Below are 23,269 nucleotides of genomic sequence, written 5' to 3'. Positions count from 1 at the left end.
CCGAGCAGGAGAAAGCGGAGGGACATCCCAGCGGCCTCACTGGCCCCACTGGCTGCTCTCCTGCCTTAGTCCACAGTGCCCTCTATGGACGAGAAGTGGCATTGCACCAACGCCTGGGGCACCAGGGCAACCAACCACACCAGAAAGACAGACCCAGAGAGACTTCAGTGCTACGGCACAGTGCAAGCCTGTCTGTCATCCCACTGCTTGGGAGGATGGAAGCTGGAGGAGCGTCATGAACTGGAAGTCAGGAATCTTGTTTCAGACCACCCGGAGGGGCTACACAGGGAGACTTCTCCCAACAAAACTGCTCTATGGCATTTACAACCATAATACACGCACAGAAAGATTCTCAGATGGTTATCAAAACTGCAGACTTTTCACATAAAAAAGAGGGAGGGAGGCCTGGCGGTGGTACTCGGGAGGCAGAGCCAGGCAGATCTGTGAGTTCGAGGCCAGCCTGGTCTACAGAGTGAGTTCCAGGATAGCCAGGACTACACAGAGAAACCCTGTCTTGAAAAACCAAACAACCCGCTTCCAGCAAAAAAAATCAAAAAGGGGTGGAGCCCTGCCTAGAACCCCCAGTGACAGCTGGGGCAGAAGGAGAGAACAGACTCCAGTTGTCCTGACTCCACATGCACAGTGGCACATAACACACACACACACACACACACACACACACACACACACACACACACACGGCACATTCATACAACAGGAAAACCCCATCTCAAAAGAAAAAAATAAAATGCGGCTACACACTGTGGACCTAGATTTTGTGCGGCTTCACATTACCCCGGGTTCCCTTTAGGGTCGAACAGGCCGTTACCAAAGCTGTCACCCACCCCTGCAGGGTAGGAGCCACACAAACGACATCCCGCCACCAGTGTCAAGACGACCGCTTTATTCTTAGGCTTGTATTGAGGTGGGATGGATGAGGCGGTGTGGATCCCTCCCTGGGCTGGTGTGGGGGCTGCTCCGATTGGGCACAGTGCCAAGTCTTGCATGTGGGAGATACATTCAGTCAAGCCTTGAGGGCTGGTCCCTGGGTCCTTCCAGGGCTGGAGCGCAAGGCATGGTGGCTTCTGGAAGGACCCGGGAGACTCGCAGGCTTCGGGCTCAGGCATGGACATCCTGTCAACTGTACTCCTTTAGTTCAGTGGCAGACTCCCAGATCTGGGAAAATAACCAGAATTCCCTGGGGTCTTCACAGTGCACAGGTCTCAAGGGAAGGTCCAAGAGGGTCAAAGACTGGAGCTGGGGACAGTCACACCCTGTGACGCCCACCATGCATGGTATAGAGACGGGTCCGTGGGAGTTCGGTCTTGTGTCCTAGGGGCCACACACAAAAAGTCTGGCTATGCAGCAGCTGCCACTGAAGGAAGGGAGGGTCCTCGTGCCACCCCCTAGGGAACCGCAGATCCCAGCGGGTGTTGGAAACCATGTGAGAATTCCTTCCTGGGTTCTGGGTTGGTCTGGACACTGTGCCCAAGAGGGCAGCCACTAGAAACTGGTTCAATTTTTTCTCTAAAATCTCCAGAAGGGCTGGGTATGGCACACCTTTAATCCTAGCACCCGGGAGGCAGAGGCAGGCGGATCTCTGGGAGTTCGAGGCCAGCCTGGTCTACAGAACAAGTCCTAGGTCAGCCAGGGATAGAGTGAGACCCTGTCTCAGAAAATAACACAAAACAACTATTTCTGAACGGACTGGGTGTTGTGCCTTACATCTTTAATCTGAGTACTTCAGACAGAGGGTCTCTGAGGCTGGGGTGACCAACGCCCCCACACCTGGCTTCCCTTGGGTGCCGGGGTCACCCTGCATCCTCACGCTTCTGCAGCAGCACTTTACCACCTCAGCCGTCCCTTACGATGTGTGGTTTGCTTTTGTTTTCTGAGACAGGGTTTCTCTGTGCAGCCCTGGCTGTCCTGGATCTCACTCTGTAGACCAGACTGGCATTGAACTCAGAGATCCTCCTGCCTCTGCCTCCCGAGTGCTGGGATTAAAGGTGTGCATCACCACTGTCCAGCTTCTTTTACATTTTTTTTAAAAGACAGTCTTGTTAGGAGACCCTGGCTGGCCCGACTCTCAGTGCAGGGCCAGAGTGGCCTTGAACTTGCAGCAATCCCTCTGCACCTGCCTCCAGAGCTCTAGGATCACAGGCATGATGCATCTGTACCCTGACCCTGCAGACACCTCAGACACTCAATCCTGGGTGTCCTGCCCGGGGGTGTGGAGAGGTGTATTCAGAAGTGCTAGGCAGAGTGAGTGGAAAGTTCTGGCGATGCCTGATGACCAGAGTACACCCAGAAGGCAGGTCTGGGCAGAGGAGGGCATGGCACATTAGTACATCTTCAGAGGTACAACTGCTACCCACGTGGAAAGAGGGGGACAGAGTTGAGGCCACACATACCAAGGCCATGGCTGCAAGGCTGGACAGACATGTAGAGGGTCAGGGTGGTTGGCGATGGCTCCAGACCCTGCTGCCTCCTGCCGGAGGCTCTGGCACAAACACGGTGTGAACCCGGTGGCTAAGAGCACACCGTGTCACAGAATTCAAGTTCAGGCCCCTGCAAGGGGACAGGTCAGCTGGAGGGTTCACAGTCACCACGGAGGGGGAACCAGGGTCCCTCTGCTCTTCTGATGGCATCTGGGTGACGCTCCGGAGACACAGGCTGTACAACGCTGACGTGGACTTCCCAGCTGGGCCTCAGTGACACATCCGTGAGGTCATCTCCTTCTGTGGAGACCAGGCAGGTGTCAAAAGACAGAAGCACGTGGGGTACACACTCGGGAACAGGGGAAAAGGGTGCAAGGCCTGGACAGCGTGGGGGGTGGGGGCGGCCCCCGTGGCAGATGGAGAGCTTGTGCCTCTGATTTGGGGCCACGTGGACACGGGCTGTGATTCAAGTCCACCTGAAACCTGGCAAGTGGCCATGGGCCACTGCAACTTAATAGAAAGGTCGGCAGTGGGAAGGGACCGTCTGTCACCCCAGCACTCGGGAGGTGGAGGCAGGAGGATCGAGGGATCAGGCTAGCCTAGGCTACGTGACATTCTGTCTCAAAACAAACAACTACAAAAGATGACTCAGGGGACAGCAGCGCTGAGGTCCAGCCGGACGACCTGGGATTGAGCCCCAGGCCCCACATGGTGGAGGGCGAGAACAGATGTCCACAGCTTGTCCCGTGACCTTCATGTGCATGTCACGGCAGCCACGTTCACACACAGACATACACAACCCAGATAAACAAAATGAAATACAATTAAAAAAAAAGCATGGGGCGGGAGAGATGGCTTAACAGTCAGGAGCACCAGCTGCTTCTTCAGAGGACCCAAGTTCAGTTCCCAGCACCAACATGGAGGCTCATAGCTATCTGTAACTTGAAGATCTGACACCCTCACATACATGTATGTGTAGGTAAAACATTAATGCACTTAAAATAAAAAAATAGGGGCTGGAGAGATGGCTCAGTGGTTAGAGCACCGACTGCTCTTCCAGAGGTCCTGAGTTCAATTCCCAGCAACCACATGGTGGCTCACAACCATCTGTAATGAGATCTGGCGCCCTCTTCTGGCCTGCAGGGATATGTGCAGACAGAACACTATGCATAATAAATAAATAAAAATCTTAAAATAAATAAATAAATAAATAAATAAATAATAAAAAAAGACAAATATAAAAAGCAAAATCGCCAGGCGGCGGTGGCGCACGCCTTTAATCCCAGCACTCAGGAAGCAGAGCAGGTGGAACTCTGTGAGTTCTAGGACAGCCTGGGCTACAGAGTGAGTTCTAGGCCAGCCGGGGCTACACAGAGAAACCAAAAAACCAAAAACCAAACCAAAATAAAATCAGTCGATCAATAAATAACCATGACTTGGACTCTAACAGGTGGGAGCACAGGCCGTCCGTCCTGGGGAGCTGCTGCTTGAAAATTCCAGGGATGCTCTGGGAGCTGCGGGCAGGAGCCTCCCCACCAAGGTCTGTTCTAGACCCCACTGTGAGCCATGTGGGGTGGGATGACCATGACACCCTCTGTGGTGTGGTGAGCTAGAAAATCTGGGGCTTTCTGTTCTGGGGGCAGGCACATGGGGGCAGGCTACCAGGGAGACCTCTGCTGAGGGCATCCAGTGTAAGGGCTCCGCCAGCGTGGGCAGCGGAGGTCCTGTGGGTACGAGGCCCTGTGGACCCCACACAAGTATGGCCGTCAAGCAAAGCCATGACACTGTCTCCTTGCCTGGTGTGTGACCCCAACACTGACGACGCCCTCTGCCTGCGGGAGGCGTGGGTGCCCGCCCCCAGGGCTCACCAGGGGCTCCAGCTCCTTGGGGTCGATGAGGCTGAACTCCGTGACGAAGTAGTAGAAATGCTTGTAGCAGGTGTTGACGTGCGCCTCGGAGCCCATCTGCGCTATGCGGTCGAAGTGATGGATGTACACGTGCACAAACACGCGGAACAGCCGCGACAGGATCTTGCGCACCGCCTGCAGGAAGTTCTTGGGGAACGGTGTGCCTGGAGGTGGGCAGAGGGACCAGGAAGGAGACCACTCAGGACCGGCTGGCCTGGGACCCCACCCCGACCTCAGTCCAGGCAGCCTAGCCTGAGGTGAGCTCCACCTCGAGCCGCAGAGGTGAGGATGGATGAGGCTCAGAGAAGTCAAGGTGTGTGCCTGAGGTCACACAGCCAACATCCCCATCCCAGGGACCAGTTTCCTGCCGAGCCAAGTGTCAGCTTCCATGAGGAACTGCCTGGTCTGTGCCTAGGGAGCCTTCCCTATGATGGGCCTGGTCCCTTCTGAGCGCCTCACTCCACGGGCTCTATGCCGTCCTGAGCACACCAGCCACACAGCATGTGAATGTATGACATTATGGGTGTCCCAGGACGCAGGGCCAGTCAAGCCAGCCAGTGTCCCCAGTGTCCCAGGGCCAGCGCCCTAAGTTTCTAGAAGTGAGAACATGAGCAGAGGGCAGCACTTGCCCCGGCCCGGGGTCACTAAGCAGGGCTCCACAGAGGACTATGTCCTGGTCCACAAAGTTTGGAGAGGTCCCCACAAGTGGCAGAAGGGAGTCCTTAGGTGAGGCTTAAGCTGAGGACCTTAGGCTGGGGGTCATCTTGGGTCATCTGGGGCTTAGTGTCCTCAGAGCCAGGTGGGAGGGCTGAGAGATGCTGCCAGCTCTGAGGAGGGAGGAGGGACCTGGAGCCGAAGGATGTAAGGCCTTTCCACGCTGGGACAGGCGGGGTGTGTGCTCCCATGGTCACAGCAGGGACGCACCCCGACACACCTGGACTACTGCTGGCCCAGGAGCTGAGTGAGGACCCGAAGGGACATGTGCACCTTTCCTTTACTATGTTTATCATTTTTCTGCCATTGTTGTTTTCTCGGGAGCCTGGGCTACCTCGAACTGGATGCACAGGAGTTCAAGGGTTACTCCTGATCCTCCTGCCCCCTGTGGGGACCACAGGTCAGCACTTCACTTGTGGCCGGCATGTGGTTAGAGCTCCAGTCACAGCACTGGGAGACACACTCAGCAGGTGAGAAGCCTGATGCTTGGGGCCACCACGCCAGCCCTCTGCCAGAAGACAGGGTCTCTCTGTAGACCAGGCTGTCCTAGAACCCTCTCTGTAGACCAGGCTGTCCTAGAACCCTCTCTGTAGACCAGGCTGTCCTAGAACCCTCTCTGTAGACCAGGCTGTCCTAGAACCCTCTCTGTAGACCAGGCTGGCCTAGAGCTCTCTCTGTAGACCAGGCTGGCCTAGAACCCTCTCTGTAGACCAGGCTGTCCTAGAACCCTCTCTGTAGACCAGGCTGTCCTGGAACCCTCTCTGTAGACCAGGCTGGCCTAGAACCCTCTCTGTAGACCAGGCTGTCCTAGAACCCTCTCTGTAGACCAGGCTGTCCTGGAACCCTCTCTGTAGACCAGGCTGGCCTAGAACCCTCTCTGTAGACCAGGCTGTCCTAGAACCCTCTCTGTAGACCAGGCTGGCCTAGAACCCTCTCTGTAGACCAGGCTGTCCTGGAACCCTCTCTGTAGACCAGGCTGGCCTAGAACCCTCTCTGTAGACCAGGCTGTCCTGGAACCCTCTCTGTAGACCAGGCTGTCCTAGAACCCTCTCTGTAGACCAGGCTGGCCTAGAACCCTCTCTGTAGACCAGGCTGTCCTAGAACCCTCTCTGTAGACCAGGCTGTCCTGGAACCCTCTCTGTAGACCAGGCTGGCCTAGAACCCTCTCTGTAGACCAGGCTGTCCTAGAACCCTCTCTGTAGACCAGGCTGTCCTAGAACCCTCTCTGTAGACCAGGCTGGCCTAGAACCCTCTCTGTAGACCAGGCTGTCCTGGAACCCTCTCTGTAGACCAGGCTGTCCTGGAACCCTCTCTGTAGACCAGGCTGGCCTAGAACCCTCTCTGTAGCCCAGGCTGGCCTGGAACTCACAGAGATCCTCCTGCCTCTGCCTCCCAAGTGCTGGCATTGAAGGTGTGCACCACCACACCTGGCTCTGTGGGGGCTCTCTTGACGGGACCCTCACCTGGGCCACACCTTCCGGCAGCAGCCCACACGAGGAGGACGCGTTTGCTCTCCGCCTGCTTGCCCGCTCTGGCTGGCAGGCTCATCTACCCTGCGGCTGAGGCTTCCTTCACGGGTGTTAGAGCCCACTTCCCCGGATTCCAGTGCAGACTGAGACCAGCTGAACAACTACTAGATTCTTGGCTTTTCTTCCAGGAGACAGTCACTGGTGGACTAGCCTGAAACAGCCTGTGAGCCATCTGAATAAACTCCCTTTCTAAATCGACAGAGACTCTCCATCAGTTCCGTTCCTCCAGAGAACCTGCTGCCATGTTGCCAGCCCAGCCCCAGTCTAAACTACACCCTTTAAAGTGTGAATAAAAGCCAGTGTGGTGGCACACGCCTTTAACCACAGCAGTCTGCGTGAACGGAGGGGCACGGTGATCTCTGGGAGTTTGGAGCCAACCAGGGAGACCATACCTTATAAAATAAATAAGTAGGGGCTGGGGAGATGGCTCAGAGGTTAAGAGCACTGACTGCTCTTCTAGAGGTCCTGAGTTCAATTCCCAGCAACCACATGGTGGCTCACAACCACCTAATGAGATCTGCCGCCCTCTTCTGGTGTGCAGGCATACATGCAGGTAGAACACTGTATATATAATAAATAAATAAATTTAAAAAAAAAAAAAAATAAAATAAAATAAAATAAATAAGTAAATAAAAATAAAGTAAAACCCCAAACGATTGATAAAACGTGAATAAAAAGCCAGGTGTGGTCAGGCAGTGGTGGCCCACACCTTTAGTCCCAACACTCGGGAGGCAGGAGGATCTCTGTGAGTTCCAGGCCAGCCTGGTCTACAGAGAGGGTTCCAGGACAGCCTGGGCTACATAGAGAAAGCCTGTCTCAAAACCCCAAAAATAACTAACTCATCATGCCAGCATAGAGAGAGGGCCAGGCCCAGTTCTCAGCACCACAATGGCCACTCAGACCACCTCTAACTCCAATTGCAGGAGATCAAATGCCTTTGCTAACCCCCACAGGCTCTGGCCTACTATGTGGGACCCATCGGCATGCACACAAGATAGTAAGTGTTCATTCACACACACCAGTATTGTGGACCCAGCAGACACGGGGCCCTGGCGTGGCTGGGCCCCTCGCCCCTCCCGGGTGTGAGCAGACACAGCGGCCCTGGCTGGCTGGGCCCTCCTGGTGTGAGCAGACCCTCCCGCGGCCCTGGCCCTGACTCACCGACGTTGGTGGGGAAGATGTCCTCGTTGTTAATCTGCACCTCGATCCAGTCCATGAGCAGGTCCATGTAGCGGGGCGCGGACAGCGCCGTGGGCTTCCGGAAGCGCTGCTCGTCCTGCCAGCGGTACTCGTACCTGGGGCCCCCGGACATGACCGGGCACGACTGCTCGGTGCAGCCGTCACTGATGGTGCCGTAGATGAGGTTGACACGGTTGAAGAAGTCCACCACGTGCACGGCCACCCAGTCGTTGAGGTCCTCGCCCGGTGGCAGCTGCACGGCCAGCCGCAGGTCCAGCCCCGCGTTCAGGGACGCCTGCGCGCGCTTGTGGAGCTCGAAGCGCTGCGTGCCAGGCTCGAACTTCCGCTTGGGCCGGAAAGTTTTGTCCTTGTTGAACACTTGCTTGAGGAATGGGTTTGACATCTTGGTGGCACCTGTGTGTCTCAGAACGCGCAGCAGAGACCACAGCGGGATGGTGTGGTCACCCAGAGGCCTGGAACGGGAGCGGACACTGTTAGGGCTGGGTCCCAGACCGGCCTGCCATCCCAGCACCCACGAGGTCGGCGGGAGCATCACACTTTACACCAGTCTGGGCCACACAGAATAAAAATGGCCAGGAGTAGCACACACTTATAATCCAAGGACCCGGGAGGCTGAGGCAGGAGGATTGCCCCAAGTTCCAGACCAGCCTGGGCTGCAGGGAAAGGACCTGGGACCCGTGTAATCAAAGAGACTTTTCTGAAACGTCTGCTCTAGAAGGTGGGGCTTGCAACGTTCATCGGGAAACAGGTTCACCAAAGGGCAGGTTCCTCAGAGGCACATGTGCCCTCCCTGGCTTGGGGCCCTGTGGAGGTCACAGAGACAGGTGGTGCGGCCTCCAGGTGGAGACGTCGGGTCCCCAGGACCTTGGGATGTGACTTGTGAAGGTTCTGTATAGATGTGAGGAATGGCTGGGCAGCCAACGACCAAATCTTCTCTTCCCACAAGTCTGGAGCCTCATTCTCAGCCTGTGCCAAGGACGACCACGGCACCCCACTGTCTGAGATAGGTGAGGCTGTTCGGGAACAATGACCTGGGTTGGACTTTGGGGTGCGGTCATGAAATGAAACAAGGGTGCTTGGGAACTGGAGAAACATCTACAGACAAAAGGGGAAGTTGTGGGGTGGGGGAGTGGCGTGGGGTGTGGGCTGGCCCCACCCCAGACAGGCAGCCCCACCTCATTCACAGTTAAATAACTTGTGTGGTTTTTTTGGAGACAGGGTCTCATGTAGCCCAGGCTGGCCACCAACTCACTATGTAGCCGAGGCTGACCTTGAGTCACTGGTCCTTCTGCCTCCACTTCCTGAGAGCTGGGCGCCAGACTGAGTAATTCAACACTCAGCGTTAATCAGTCCTCAGTCCTTCTTTTCCACGGCCTGTAACCAGCGTGTGGCCCCGCAGGGCCCCTCCTCAAGGAGAGCGCACAGAACTGAAGTCACGCCTACACTCATGGCTACACAGCGTGACCTTCAGGAGCCCAGCAGCCCGGGGCCCACAGGTGGGCGACAGACACAGAGCTGGTGGATGCACACTGGAGTACTGCGGACCCACGCACAGGAAGATGATGCTGACACACCGAAGTGTGGTGGGACCAGACACAAGGGCCCCAGTGTGGGACTCCATGACGGGAAATGTCCTGGTTGGGCCAATTTACAGACAGCAGTGGATGTGTGAGGACCAGGAAAGGGACATCACAGTTCAGAGGGTGATGGAATGTTCTGGAATTAGAGATGGTGACTGTACAACTTAGCTTGTACTTAACCCTGCTTTCTGTGCCTTAAACCGGTGACTGAGTCACAGGGCACACGAATTAGGACGTCAACAAAACCGCATCCAACACTCAGTGCTCTAGACACCAGAAAGGAAGAAGCCAAGATTAGTTCCCTGGGGCTCAGCTGGGTCAACTGCACCGTTCAGAACAGGACTTTATAGGCAACATGGCTATGGAAAAATCTAGAAAATAAGAGGTTAAGAGGTTATAAGCTGAGCGTGGTGGTTCATGGCCATGATCCCAGCACATAGGAGGTGGAGACAGGAGAATCAGGAATTCAAGGTCATCTTCAGCTACAGGCCAGCCTGGGCTACACAGTGCGCTTGAGGCCAGCCTGGTCTACATAGTGAGACCACTCAAAATAAATAAATAAAAACAAAGTAGAGGTTGATGATTTATCCCATGGTGAGCCCATGTGGGAGTCACCAGGAACACCCGGAGGCTGTGGCACCCCAGAGAATGTGGTACCTTGGAGGCTGTGGTACCCCAGAGGCTGTGGTACCCCGGAGGCTGTGGTACCCTGGAGGCTGTGGTACCCCAGAGGCTGTGGTACCTTGGAAGCTGTGGTACCCCAGAGGCTGTGGTACCCCGGAGGCTGTGGTACCCCAGAGGCTGTAGTACCTTGGAGGCTGTGGTACCCTGGAGGCTGTGGTACCCTGGAGGCTGTAGTATCCCAGAGGCAGGAGTCTGTGGATGCTGGATAGGTCCCAACTCCCCCAAAGCACCTGTTCCCCATGTCCCCACCCCCACCTCTGTGTGAGAACTTGCTGGTTCACACCTGACTAGGCACTGTGCACCTCACAGCCTTCTGAGGAAATGCCACCTCCACTGCACAGTTCCCCTGAGGCTCTCATGGCACAGTGGCCATTGGGCCGTGCTTCTCTGTGGGGCATCATGGCAGAGGCAGAGGAAGTGTCCTTGGTACCTCACCCACTGTACCCAGCTGGGGACAGCCACTCATCTGTCTGTCCGTTCCCCCCCCCCCCCCCCGTCCCGTCCCGTCCCCCCCCCCAGGGAGCAATCCCCTGCCCCCGACCCTGGGGGAGGTGGGGAAGCTGGCTTGTTCAGCACCACACAGCCTGTGGGAGGAGCCCTGGGGGACAGTGACAGCGGACTGAGGGGGCTGAGGTGTCAGAAGCCTTGAGCATGCACACACTTCAGGAATCTACTGGCCTCCAGGGCTGGGTCTCTCCCCACTCCTAGCTCAGGCCCCCTCTCTCTTAGGCAGACCAGCCTGGGGCCTCCCCAGAAGGCTAGCAATTAAGAGATGCCGCCAGCTCTTTGTTTTCTGTTTCTGAGTCAGGGCCTTGCGCAGCCCAGGTTGGCCTTGAGTTCCTGGTCATCTGCCTCCACCAGCCTCCCTGACACGCAGGGCCCATTCCCACTGCAGCCAGGAAGGCAGGGGTGCCCACATCCCTCCACGGCGACTGTTACCTGCTCAGCACCCCCTCAGGCTGCCTGCCCACATCCGGACAGTCTGCAGTCTAAACTCATTGTACATGCTCACTAGACAAGCCTCAGTTTACCAGAGATGGCAGGTACAGTGGCTGCACCTGGGACCCGGCTGGCTCCCCTGAGCAGGCCCCTAGGTTATACCTTGCCTCTGGTTGTGCTGAGGGGAGCTGGGCCGGCTACCACCTGCCGGTGGCTGTCTGTCTGTCTGCCTCAGGGTTTTCCTTGGGACAATTCTGGGGCTTCCCTCTAATGCTGTCACCAAGCTGGGGCAAGCAGGAGCAGGGGCCACCATGGGGAGGCATGAAGGGGCCTCTGAGTGACACCAGCTCGGGGTTTGGGAAGGGACAACCCTCTCAGGAAGGTCTCTCCACCTCAAAGGGGACGATCCCTCCGGAGGCCTAGACCAACAAGGCTCTGAAAGCTTCCCTCACTTGTCCGGTTCTCAGATTTTATTCTGAAACATGGCCATTAAGTTGCTGGCTTTGAACTCACGGAGTAGCTCAGGGTGACCCTGAAATCTCCACCCTCTCTCTTCAGCCTCCCACTGGCTGGGCTGATACTATCATGCCAGCCTGCTGTGGTCCTTTTCTACATTTCCTGTGTGTCTACTGCACTCCCACAAGGTTGTTCTAGAAACTGAAGTGGCAGAGGCCTTTCACAGTCCCCCGTCACATGTCTGCGTCCTCTTAAAAAGCGGGTGTTTTGTTTTGTTTTAAGGGAGAAGCAAATGTTTTCTAGAAAATCTGGGGATGGATAGAGTCCTCTCTGTCAGGAAGAGACTTTCTCTGGCACAGAGACCTAAGCTGGCCATCACCCTCCTCCCCACACAGTTCCAGTCACCGTCTGGGCACCTCTCTGGTCCTCTTAGTGGACTTCCAACAGCTGCTCAGAACTGGACACCAGCACCTCAGGGTCTTCTTCTCCAGGTCGTCCGTCCCACTGGTGAACAAGACATGACAGACAGTCAGAACCTTCTAGAAGGACGTGAGGTAGATAAGGCTGCTCTACCCAGCACCCACAGGCTCCTCTTCTTCCCTTTCTGAAAACAAGAAAACAGAGCACTAGGCACCAAGGCTCTGACCCCTCCCAGGGCAGGGCGCAGGGCTCAGGAGCCCTGGGTCACCCACTTCCTTCCGGAGGTTTCCACATCCTGCCATCGCCTTGGGGACAGGGCCTGAGCTGGTTGCATGTGTTTGCGCAGTGTGCAGCGCTGGCCTCTGGCAGGGTCTCAAGGCCACCTCCACCCAGAAAGGGTCACTTCAGGGTTAGGCATGCAGCTTGGTGGGCAGTGCCTGAGTCTCGGGGTTCACACCCAGCACCCCAACAGACAAAACAAACCGGAAGTGAGGCCTCTGCCCTCCACCTTGTATTTTGATTCTACTCACTATTACACGTTTCCAAACCTCACTGTGAGGGGACCACAGAGCCAGCATGCTGGCGGCAGAGCACGCACCCCACAACTGCCGGCCATCCCCCCAGTCTCCAAACAATTCCTTTTTTCTTTTTTCTTCCCTTTTTTTTTTTAACACAAGGTCTCATGTAGCCCAGGCTGGACTCGAGCTCACTGTGTAACCAAAGGTGACGTGAAACTCCTGATCCTCCTACCTCCACTTCTGAGTGCTGGGTAATGGGGGCTGGGGTGGAGCCCATGGAGGGAGGCCAGTGCTCTCCACCAGGTCAGTCCACATTTCCTTTCCTTCAGAGTCTTGCTCTATATAGCACAAGTTGCTTTGAAGTTCCTGCCTCAACACCCTGATTCAGAACTCTTAATTTTTAGGTTTTGGGTGCTGCACCTGACACATGCTGGGGCCCTAGAGGAGACCTCTAGCAAAATGACCATTTCCAGCAGGGCAGCAGGCACAGGACTACTTTGCAGATGGAGAAACTAGGGTCAACCCTCTTTTGTTTTTGAAATGAGGTCTCAAAGTGTAGCCCAGGCTAGGCCAGAACTTATTATTTTTCCTAGTGTTTATTTAGGATTGTTTATAATTGTGTACACTTCGGTTTTCTGATCTAAACACAGAAAGAAAAAAATGTATCTTCAAATAATCAAAAGGTAAACCAGGGCTGGGGACTCGGTTCAGGGGTGGAGCTCCGCCTAGAATCCCCCCCCTGTGAGGGGCTGGGGGCGTGGTCAGGGTGGAGCCCCGCCTAGAATCCCCCTGTGAGGGGTCTGGGGGTGTGGTCAGGGTGGAGCCCCGCCTAGAATCCCCCAGTGAGGGGCTGGGGGCGTGGTCAGGTGGAGCCCCGCCTAGAATCCCCCAGTGTTTGGCTGGCAAGTATTCATGGGTTCCACATCCCAGTTCCACTGGGGGAAAAGGGAAAAGGAGGAGGAACCAGCCGTAGGATGATCCTCAGCAACGGGCAGCACACCCTCGGCGGGACTACGCTGCATAGAATCCTCCTGTTCTGACAGGTTTTGCCCTTTCTGGTTAAGAAACTTCAAGTCCGGCATTCTGGGAAAGCCAGATCTATTCCCAACTGCGGGGATTTCTGGGAACTTCCCTTGCTGAAACCCCGCTTTCTGAGTGGAGGGGATTTCCAGAGCAGGGGACGCTGACCGGAGAGATGACCCACAGGGACTTTCGGAGTATGGGGGTCACGCAGGAAGTCTGCATGTGAGCTGGGCCATCCCACCTGGTAAAGAACTGGCACTCCTGGGTTGTAGCCCAGGCTGGCCGTGAACCTGACCTTCCTGCCTCTACCTCCAGTGCTAGGCTGACAGGCCTGCCCCACCACGCCTGGTCTCTGAAGGGCAGTTTGCAAGCGTCCTGAGAGATGTAACAGCGTGTCTTGGGTTCCAACATGGAGCCGGGGAGAAAAACCCAAGCAGGGTCAGTGAGCTGGCCCTGTGGGTGAGGACGCCACCACAGCCTGAGAAAGTGAGTCAGTCCACAGGAACACACACGGTGGAAGGAGAGGCCAGACTCCTCCCTCCTCTAACCTCTTCCCACCAAATTAAATAAGTGGATGGAGAAATGCAAATTTCGTTAAGGTTCAGACAAAGGCCCTCCCCATTGCTGCACTGGGGGAGAGGCATGATTAAACTCCTCCAGCCACAGACCCCAGCGCTGGGAGGCCCTCCCCAGTGAGGCCACAGACACACAGAGGTCACTGTGGAACCAAGCAAGCCCCCCACACTCAAGTCAGTTACACCATGAACCTAAAATGCTGCTTCAACGGCAGCAAAGCTGAGGCAGGAGGATTGGGAGTTCAGGTCAGCCCGGGCCACAGAGTGAGCTCCTGGCCACTCACGGTCACTTGACGAGAGGCTCTGCTCCAATCAGTGAACTCCATCATGCCTGCGTTCTAGTGCGCAGATTTTGTTCCTAGCTACTCAGGAGGTTGAGGCAGGAGGACTGCTTGAATCAGAGCTCTGGACCAAGCCAGACCACACAGCAATACGCCGTCGCTTTAAAAACCATGATTACATGCCCAGGCCAGCACTGGGAGGCGGAGGCAGAGGCAGGCAGATCTGTGAGTTCAAGGCCAGCCTGGACTACACAGGGAGACCCTGTCACAACCCACCCCCCAAAGAAGCTATCTATTCATCACACCTTTGCTGACGGAATGAATGTGATGGAGACCTCTAGACCTCCAGGAGAGCCAAACACGCAGTTTCACACTTTCTGGTTGCCTTATAAAAGAGAGAAAAGCAAGAGGGATGGGGTGTACAATAACACTCAGATGTTCTGATTTAGTGTGATTCTGCCCCAATAAACCCACTAAGACCGGAGATATCCACACCTGCGGGTCTAACGCTTGGGAGACTGAGGCAGGGGAACTGCTGAGTTTGACACTGGCCTGGGCAACCAAGGGAACAGCAAGCCAGCTGGAGTGTGTACACAGCAAGTCCTATTCAACAGAAATGAAATTAAAAGATAAAAAAGCTGAAGCGATGGTGCCCCGCTGAAGAGCACTTACTGATCTTGCAGAGGGCTGGGGTTCGGTTCCCTGCACCCACATGGCAGCTCGCAACCTGCTGGGACTCAAGTTCCAGGGCACCCGACGCCCCTTCTGACTTCCTGGGGCTCTTGTAGGCAGGTGGTGCACGCGCACGCGCGCGCGCACACACACACACACACACACACACACACACACACACACAATACACATGTATATCTCCTATGTCGAAAGGCGTGTCACCCACAGAACCCAAAGAACATCCCAACAGCCACATGATGCCCTACAGTGTCGTCCTGGTTTCAGTCTGACATGACATCTGACTGGTGGCATCTGCCTATTCCACATGTCACCAGTCCGGACAGATGAGGTTCAAATCCTGTTTGTATCACTTTCACACCATCCTCACATCGAAAAACTAATTCTACCTTGGGGCTGGGCTCATCTTTTTTAAGCCAGGCCCTTGGATACCCTAAATTAATGTTCTGCTGCTGAGCCTAGCCCCCAGCCCCTCACTGGGGATTCTGGGCGGGGCTCCACCCTGACCACGCCCCCAGCCCCTCACTGGGGATTCTGGGCGGGGCTCCACCCTGACCACGCCCCCAGCCCCTCACTGGGGATTCTGGGCGGGGCTCCACCCTGACCACGCCCCCAGCCCTCACTGGGGGATTCTAGGCGGGGCTCCATCCTGACCACGCCCCCAGCCCCTCACTGGGGATTCTAGGCGGGGCTCCACCCTGACCACGCCCCCATCCCCTCACTGGGGATTCTGGGCGGGGCTCCACCCTGACCACGCCCCAGCCCCTCACTGGGGGATTCTAGGCGGGGCTCCACCCTGACCACGCCCCCAGTTCCTCACTGGGGATTCTAGGCGGGGCTCCACCCTGACCACGCCCCCAGCCCCTCACTGGGGATTCTAGGCGGGGCTCCACCCTGACCACGCCCCCAGCCCCTCACTGGGGGTTCTGGGCGGGGCTCCACCCTGACCACGCCCCCACACCTCACTGGAGATTCTGGGCGGGGCTCCACCCTGACCACGCCCCCAGCCCCTCACTGGGGGATTCTAGGCGGGGCTCCACCCTGACCACGCCCCAGCCCCTCACTGGGATTCTAGGCGGGGCTTCACCTGACCACGCCCCCAGCCCCTCACTGGGGAATTCTAGGCGGGGCTCCACCCTGACCACGCCCCCAGCCCCTCACTGGGGGGTTCTAGGTGGGGCTCCACCCTGACCACGCCCCCAGCCCCTCACTGGGGATTCTAGGCGGGGCTCCACCCTGACCACGCCCCCAGCCCCTCACTGGGGGTTCTAGGTGGGGCTCCACCCTGACCACGCCCCCAGCCCCTCACTGGGGATTCTAGGCGGGGCTCCACCCTAACCACGCCCCCAGCCCCTCACTGGGGATTCTAGGCGGGGCTCCACCCTGACCACGCCCCCAGCCCCTCACTGGGGATTCTAGGCGGGGCTCCACCCTGACCACGCCCCCAGCCCCTCACTGGGGATTCTAGGCGGGGCTCCACCCTGACCACGCCCCCAGCCCCTCACTGGGGATTCTAGGCGGGGCTCCACCCTGGCCACGCCCCCAGATCCTCACTGGGGATTCTGGGCGGGGCTCCACCCTGGCCACGCCCCCAGCCCCTCACTGGGGATTCTAGGCGGGGCTCCACCCTGGCCACGCCCCCAGATCCTCACTGGGGATTCTGGGCGGGGCTCCACCCTGGCCACGCCCCCAGATCCTCACTGGGGATTCTGGGCGGGGCTCCACCCTGGCCACGCCCCCAGATCCTCACTGGGGGTTCTGGGCGGGGCTCCACCCTGACCACGCCCCCAGCCCCTCACTGGGGATTCTAGGCAGGGCCCCACCCTGACCACGCCCCCAGCCCCTCACTGGGGATTCTAGGCGGGGCTCCACCCTGACTACGCCCCCAGCCCCTCACTGGGGATTCTGGGCGGGGCTCCACCCTGACCACGCCCCCAGCCCCTCACTGGGGATTCTAGGCGGGGCTCCATCCTGACCACGCCCCCAGCCCCTCACTGGGGGATTCTAGGCGGGGCTCCACCCTGACCACGCCTCTGGCCCCCTCACTGGGGGATTCTAGGCGGGGCTCCACCCTGACCACGCCCCCAGCCCCTCACTGGGGATTCTAGGCGGGGCTCCACCTTGACCACACCCCCAAGCCCTCACTGGGGGATTCTGGGCGGGGCTCCACCCTGACCACGCCCCCAGCCCCTCACTGGGGGATTCTAGGCCTAACCACGCCCCAGGTTTTTTTTTTTTTGTTTTTTGTTTTTTTTTTTTTTTTCGAGACAGGGTTTCTCTGTGTAGCTTTGCGCCTTTCCTGGAACTCGCTTTGGAGACCAGGCTGGTCTCGAACTCACAGAGATCCGCCTGGCTCTGCCTCCCGAGTGCTGGAATTAAAGGCGTGCGCCACCACCGCCCAGCCACGCCCCAGTTTTTTGAGATGGTTTCTTTGTGTAGCCCTGGCTGTTGTAGACCAGGCTGGCCTCCAACACAGAGATCCACCTGCCTCTGCCTCCCTAGTGCTGGGATTAAACCGTGCACCCCCACCCTGGCTCCTTTTGCTCTTTTTGAAATGAGGTTTCACTAAGTTGCCCAGGCTGTCCTTGGTCTTAAATGAAACTGTTGTGCATCAAGGTGGAGAAAGGACAGACGTCAAGGAGCCTGGGCGGAAGTCTCAGGCCTTGTCACCGCTCTATAATCAGGAGGTTGGTCAATGAGTTCTAATAAGGTGCCCCGGACAGGACGTGGGAAGTCCTCAGAGCGGTGCCTCTCAGCTTCTCTGCTCCTGCCCTTGTCAATAGTTAAGTCTATGGTCTCTTTTACATCCTGCTGTCCCCAACTGTCACCTCTCTGAGCTTCTCACTTCCAAAACTACTCATGGGTGCCTCCATGCTGAAGGAAGCGTGGACTTGAGAGGAGAGTTCTTACTGTCCCTGGGCTGCATGGGGGAGGGGAGGCGCCAGCCCTCAGGATGCCTAGGAACACGGCTACTAGGAGCCTCTAAGATTTTATGATCTCCAGGAAAGACTGCAGAAGGTGTGGAAGGAACCTGAGACTGGGCAAGCCACTGTCCAGTGCCCCCATCCTAAATCAGAAACCAAAAAAAATACAAGGATCCAGGTGGGCTCTGGAATATGTAGAAAGGGCCTTTGCCACGCCTCACACTACACCAACCCTTTGCTTTGAATGTAGGCCTAGGGAAGGGGGAGGGGGAGGAGGGGAGAAAGGCAGTGGAAAGGAAAAGGTATTGGCGCATGCCTTTAATCCCAGTATTCAGGAGGCAGAGGCAAGCTGATCCCTGTGAGTTCCAGGACAGCCTGGGCTGAATAGTGAGACCCTGTCTCAAAAAAATAAAAATTAAAAAAAGAGGAAGCTGCCACCGAAGTTAACTTCCTGTGATCTGTTTTCGAATCTCCCCTGCCCATCCTTTTTTTTTGGCGGGGGAGTGGTAAGGGGATGGTAGTGGGGATGGAACCAGGGCTTTACAGACACAAGGCAAACGCTTCGTCCCCGAGCAAAGAGCCCCATGAATTGTAGTCAGAAACGTGACCGTTTCAAAGAAACGAGTCAGGCGGGAGGCGAGAGGGAGGACCCGATCCAGCAGCTGACGGCCAGCCTGTGCTACCTGAGACCTCAAATATTAAAGGTGGGGTTGTGACCCACGGCGCCCACGTTCCCCATGCTGACGCAGGGTCCTGGCGACCCGCGGGTGCTCCTTTTGACAGGCAGGTCCCCACCTCCGCTTTGGCCCCGGAGTCAGGGGGCTGACACTGGACACTGTCATCCCGAGGGACGGGGTCCCGCCGCCCGCCTCCGCGCTCCGAGGACCCACCTGGCCGCCGCAGGACCGCCACGGTCTGGAGCCGCCTCCCGCCTCCCCGAGCCTCGAGCCGCGCCCGCAGAGGGACACGCCCGCGGAGGGACACGCCGCACGCCGGCCGCGCCCGCCGGCTGGATTCACTTCCCTTAAAGGGACGGGGCCCGGATGGAGGCGTGGCTCCCGAGGGCCCGTATGGAAGGCGGGCACTCAGGTCCCCCGGAGACTAGGACAGGCGCTGCTCATTGGCTGGAGCCCGGCGGTTGAGGGGCGGGGTCGAGCCCGTGGGCTCCGGCTCAGGAACTGGCGCCAGTCCTCGGCGCATGCGTTAGGTGCTGTCGGTGAGGCGGAGCCAATACGAGCGGGGAACCTGGAGGCAGACTGGCATTACCAATCGCCAATTGTAACAGGGGCGGGGACAGAACTAGGGTGGAGCCACAGGCCCGGGGGCGGAGCCAGCCCTGGGACCTGAGTCTAATTGGCACAGGGCAGGCAGGAGGCGGAGCCATCCGCAGGGCGGGACCAGGCCTATGGGCGGGACCAGGCCTGGGACCGACGTCTAATAGGGACGGGGCCAGGCGGGGGCGGAGCCATCCATCGGACACACCCAGGATCGTGGGCGGAGCCATATCTGGGGCGGGGCGGGGCCAGAGCTGGAGGCAAGGCCAGGCCGGGGGCGGGGATGGCGCGGCCCGGGCCCAGAGCGCGCGCCGTTGGTTGGTGCGGCGTGACGGGGCGTGGCGCGGGCGGCGCCGTTGGTTGGTGCGCGGCTGGAGGGCGCGGCGCTGGCGGCGCCGATGGATGGGCACTGCGGGCCGGGCCAGGCCATGGCGTTGCTGCTGTGCCTGGGCATGACAGCGGCGCTGGCCCGGGGCTGCCTGCACTGTGACCCCAAATTCTCGGAGAAGTTCTCCTTCTACCGCCACCACGTGAACCTCAAGTCCTGGTGGGTGGGTGACATCCCCGTGTCGGGAGTGCTGCTCACCGAGTGGAGCCAGAACACGATGAAGGAGCTACACCTGGCCATCCCCGCCGAGATCAGTGAGCGGCGGAGCCCATCCCAGGGTCAGGAGACGAGCAACAGGGACCCCGGGCTGTGCAGCTCATCTGCTTCCTCTCCCTCCCGCCCTCAGCCCGGGAGAAGCTGGAGCAAGTGGCAGGAGCCGTGTACCAGAGGATGGACCAGCTGTACCAGGGGAAGATGTACTTCCCAGGTAAAGAAGGGAAACTGAGGCAGGGCCGGTGGGGGCCACCAGGCACCTGAGCTTGACCATTCTGCTGTGACTCCCACATCAGGGTATTTCCCCAATGAGCTGCGGGCCATCTTCCGGGAGCAAGTGCGCCTCATCCAGAACGCCATCATAGAGAGTGAGCAGTGGGCTCCAGAGGGGGCACAGTGCCCATAACCGCAGGCACTAAAGGGCTGGGGGCGCTGGAAACAGGGTTCAGGGAGTGGCTCTGCAGGAGGCCCTTTGCGTGAGTGGTCACCGGCACACCCATCACCCCTCACATCGATCATGCTAGTCTCCCGGTAACGGCGTGAGCATTGTAACCATCCTTCCCCTAGGTTAGCTCTATCTTGCACTGAGGGCCTCCCAGAGGCCCCCTTCTCACTTTCATGAAACACATGGGGCACATGCCTGTAATCGTCGCACTCCGGAATGAGGGAACGAGGCAAGAGGATTGATTGCCACAAGTTCCAAGTCAGCTCGGCCTACCTTCTCCATGCCGGGCTAGCCTGGGCTACAGAAACAGAAGTGGGGCTGAGGGACAGGTCTTGAGCTCTGGGCCTTGTCAGAAGACACTGTCCTGTTGTGTCCCCCCCTCCCCCCAGGCCGCATCGACTGTCAGCGTCACTGTGGTAAGTGAACCATGGTCCAGGCTGAGGGCCACAGTGGCAGGGGCCCAGGCTGGGGGGCCCAGGGAAGTCTGTGGCTGCCTCTCGTGTGTTGCAGGCATCTTCCAATATGAGACCATCTCCTGCAGCAACTGCACAGACTCGCACGTCATCTGCTTTGGCTATTACTGCAAGTATGGCTGAGTCACCTGTCCACTGCCCCTGGGGTCCTGGGATCGTCACCCGGGCAGCAAGGGGTCTGGGCCTCGGCGATACCCCACCGGCAAGCAAGCCCTGTGTTCCCCCAGGTCATCGGCACAGTGGCAGTCAGCTGTACAGGGTCTTCTGAGTTACATGTGAGCCGGGGTTTATTGGGCACCAGGACTCAGAGAGGGGGACACAAAGAGAGGCCACTTGGTCCCCTGACTCCAAACCAATTGTCGTTGTAGACATGCCTGGCACCAGTAAGTTCCTGCTCAAATCCATCTCCAGTTTTATCCGAGACAGTGTGTGTGTGTGCACGCACCTTACGGTGAGGTTTCGAAGCTTACAGAGGCCCAGGAGGACCTTGCTCCCTGCCCCGTCAAGGGTCTCCAAGCTCAGCTGGAGGCAGGGGGCAGACCATTCTGGCTGAAGGGTCTTCTTGAAGCCCAGGGCTACCCTGAGTTGGTGGCAGACCTGGAGGGTCTGACTGGGGCCCCATTCTATTTCAGTCAGGATGTAGGCAGGAGGTAAGACGGGCCTTCCATGGGGGGGTGGGGGAGTTGAGGGATGGGGGTGAGGTCTTGGGGAGGGCATGCCGGGCAGGGCTGTGCCTGCGGGCGCACTGGACGTCTGTAATCACATCCCCCTGTGTGGCCACCGCATGAACTGTGCTTCCTCCTCTATGGCCTTGCCTCGGATGTGCAGAACTATCCCTTCCTTGTGAGTGACCTGGGGAATAACGCTCTCGGGTGGCCTGGGGGGAGCAGAGAACTCCAAAGTCAAGTGACCTCTTTGCTACAGACCCTGCCATACCCTATTAAGGCCTGTCATTGTGGGTGCTGGGGAGGGTGGATGACCCCCTAGCACTCTTTAGGACTTAAGAACATGCAGGGACTGGGTTTAGTAATGCATACATATAATCCCAGCCTTCAAGGAGGCCTCTGAGGCAGGAAGATCTCAATTAGAGGACCAGCCTGGGCTATAGTAATAGGTCACGGAAGGCAGCCTGGGAAGGGAGGCGGGAGCTCGTGAGCAGACAACGGGCTCAAGGCACCCCCTCCTCTCCCCCCAAAGCCTTTCACCGACCATAAAGTGTCTGGAACCACCGCACCTGGCTAACCTGACCTTGGAAAACGCCTCTGAGTGTCTGACCCAGCACTGACCGTGGCTGCTGGCCCCCAGCCTGGACGGGGGCTAAGGACTCAACTGCACTGTCGTAGCCTGTTCCTCTGGAAGAGGCTAGCCGCTGCCCGTCTCGGGTCACCCCGATGGAGCCCAGGCTGGGCCGGGGCAGCGGAGGGCAGGGAGATGGGCTTGTGTATAGATAGCAGGGCCCCCAGGCAGGGCCCCCAGAGATAATTTGATTAAAGTGCTCTCACATTTCTCAGGAAGAACAATTCTTTTCTGCCAGGAGATCGGCTGGGTATTTGCCGTAGCTGGAGGCATGGGCTTTTACTGAACATGTGTGGGTGTGGAGGAGTCCCCATCTCCTGCCCACAGAGGGAGGGACCAAACAGCCGGGGTCTCACTTTATCCCAGTACTCCTGAGTGCCTATGAGTAGCTTTGTTCTTGTTGAGGCGGATCTCTTGTATTCCAACATGGCCTGGGGCATGCCAGGTAGCAGAAGCTCTTGAACTCTGTCCGCCTCATTTCCTCAGTGCTGGGATAACAGGTGTGCCACCTGGCTGTGGTGTTAACAATGGAGCCCAGTCCCGCCCCTCCCCACCTCTGAGGTAAAGTTCTCGCTCTATAGCCCAGACTGGCCTTGACCTCTTAACTCTGCCTCAGGGTGGACGCTGCAGTGGGGTGAAAGCTGGGCCAGGTTAGTGTGTTTGGGGTTTCCTGGTCAGAAGAGACAGGTGGGCCACACCACACAGAGCACCTGGCAGCCAGTGACCAGAGCCGGGCTGGCTGTCTGGGTTGGGAGGTGGCTGATGCAGGAGACCCAGGGACTTCTGCCTCTACCTGGTATCCCTGGCCCCACTGAGGGGTGCATGCCTCCGTGGATGTCCCTACAGCTACTGCTCATAAGCGCAGCTGCAGCTTAGGAAGAGTGGATGCGTTTTTACAAGGAATACCAAGTGGTAGCATCTAAAGTCCCTTTCCTGCAAAGGGACTGGGATGTAGAGCAGGGCCAGCTGGGGGTTGTGTCGGAGCTCAAGCTGCAGTCAGCGGCCAGTCACAAACCACAGCAAGGATCGCTCTGTGCATCGACTGCTGACAGGATGACTTCTCTGGGTCCCGGCCAGGGCAGAGCAGTGGGACAGGGTGCTGCATCGCACTTCAGAGGCATGGCCTCAGGGGCACTGGCTGGGGCCTGGGGCCCAGCAGCATTTTGGAAGTTGCAGTTGACAGGGCTCAGTGTCTGCTGACTGACAAGGGACTCCTTCCCTTGTCCCCACACGGTGGCAGTGAGCAGCCGACATGGAGCAAGTGCCTTTTCCAACCCAAGATCCTGTTTCCCCTCACAGCCT

General features: G+C 57.9%; 2 protein-coding genes across 6 annotated transcripts; one reads left to right on the top strand and one right to left on the bottom strand.

Annotated features, from left to right (window-relative positions):
- Positions 1–889: 889 nt before the first annotated feature.
- On the bottom strand, positions 890–11,970 carry Mob3a (MOB kinase activator 3A). 2 transcript variants are annotated; one of them, XM_059252124.1, is made up of 4 exons: positions 11,853–11,970; positions 7,750–8,240; positions 4,307–4,509; positions 890–2,738 (listed from the first exon to the last, which is right to left on the bottom strand). In XM_059252124.1, the coding sequence occupies exons 2-4, from the start codon at positions 8,168–8,170 to the stop codon at positions 2,709–2,711; spliced, it is 654 nt and encodes a 217-aa protein (XP_059108107.1). In that variant the 5' UTR covers positions 8,171–8,240; positions 11,853–11,970; the 3' UTR covers positions 890–2,708. The 2 variants fall into 2 exon arrangements, with proteins under 2 accessions (XP_059108107.1, XP_059108106.1); XM_059252123.1 differs by lacking the exon at positions 11,853–11,970 and having other exon boundaries at positions 7,750–8,361.
- A 7,503-nt stretch (positions 11,971–19,473) lies between these two features.
- Izumo4 (IZUMO family member 4) lies at positions 19,474–22,177 on the top strand. Of its 4 annotated transcripts, XM_059252132.1 has the most exons (9): positions 19,475–19,794; positions 19,887–19,967; positions 20,050–20,121; positions 20,588–20,614; positions 20,709–20,784; positions 20,899–20,946; positions 21,040–21,054; positions 21,304–21,321; positions 21,888–22,177. In XM_059252132.1, exons 1-9 carry the CDS (start codon positions 19,551–19,553, stop codon positions 21,916–21,918), a joined length of 612 nt encoding a protein of 203 aa, XP_059108115.1. In that variant the 5' UTR covers positions 19,475–19,550; the 3' UTR covers positions 21,919–22,177. The 4 variants fall into 4 exon arrangements, with proteins under 4 accessions (XP_059108113.1, XP_059108115.1, XP_059108116.1 ...); XM_059252130.1 differs by lacking the exon at positions 21,888–22,177 and having other exon boundaries at positions 19,474–19,794; positions 21,137–21,319; XM_059252133.1 differs by lacking the exon at positions 21,304–21,321.
- Positions 22,178–23,269: the final 1,092 nt, after the last annotated feature.

The sequence above is a fragment of the Peromyscus eremicus genome, unplaced genomic scaffold, assembly GCF_949786415.1.
Source record: "Peromyscus eremicus unplaced genomic scaffold, PerEre_H2_v1 PerEre#2#chr22_unloc_1, whole genome shotgun sequence".
Lineage (NCBI taxonomy): Eukaryota > Metazoa > Chordata > Mammalia > Rodentia > Cricetidae > Peromyscus > Peromyscus eremicus.
This window is presented reverse-complemented; position numbering and strand designations above follow the sequence as displayed.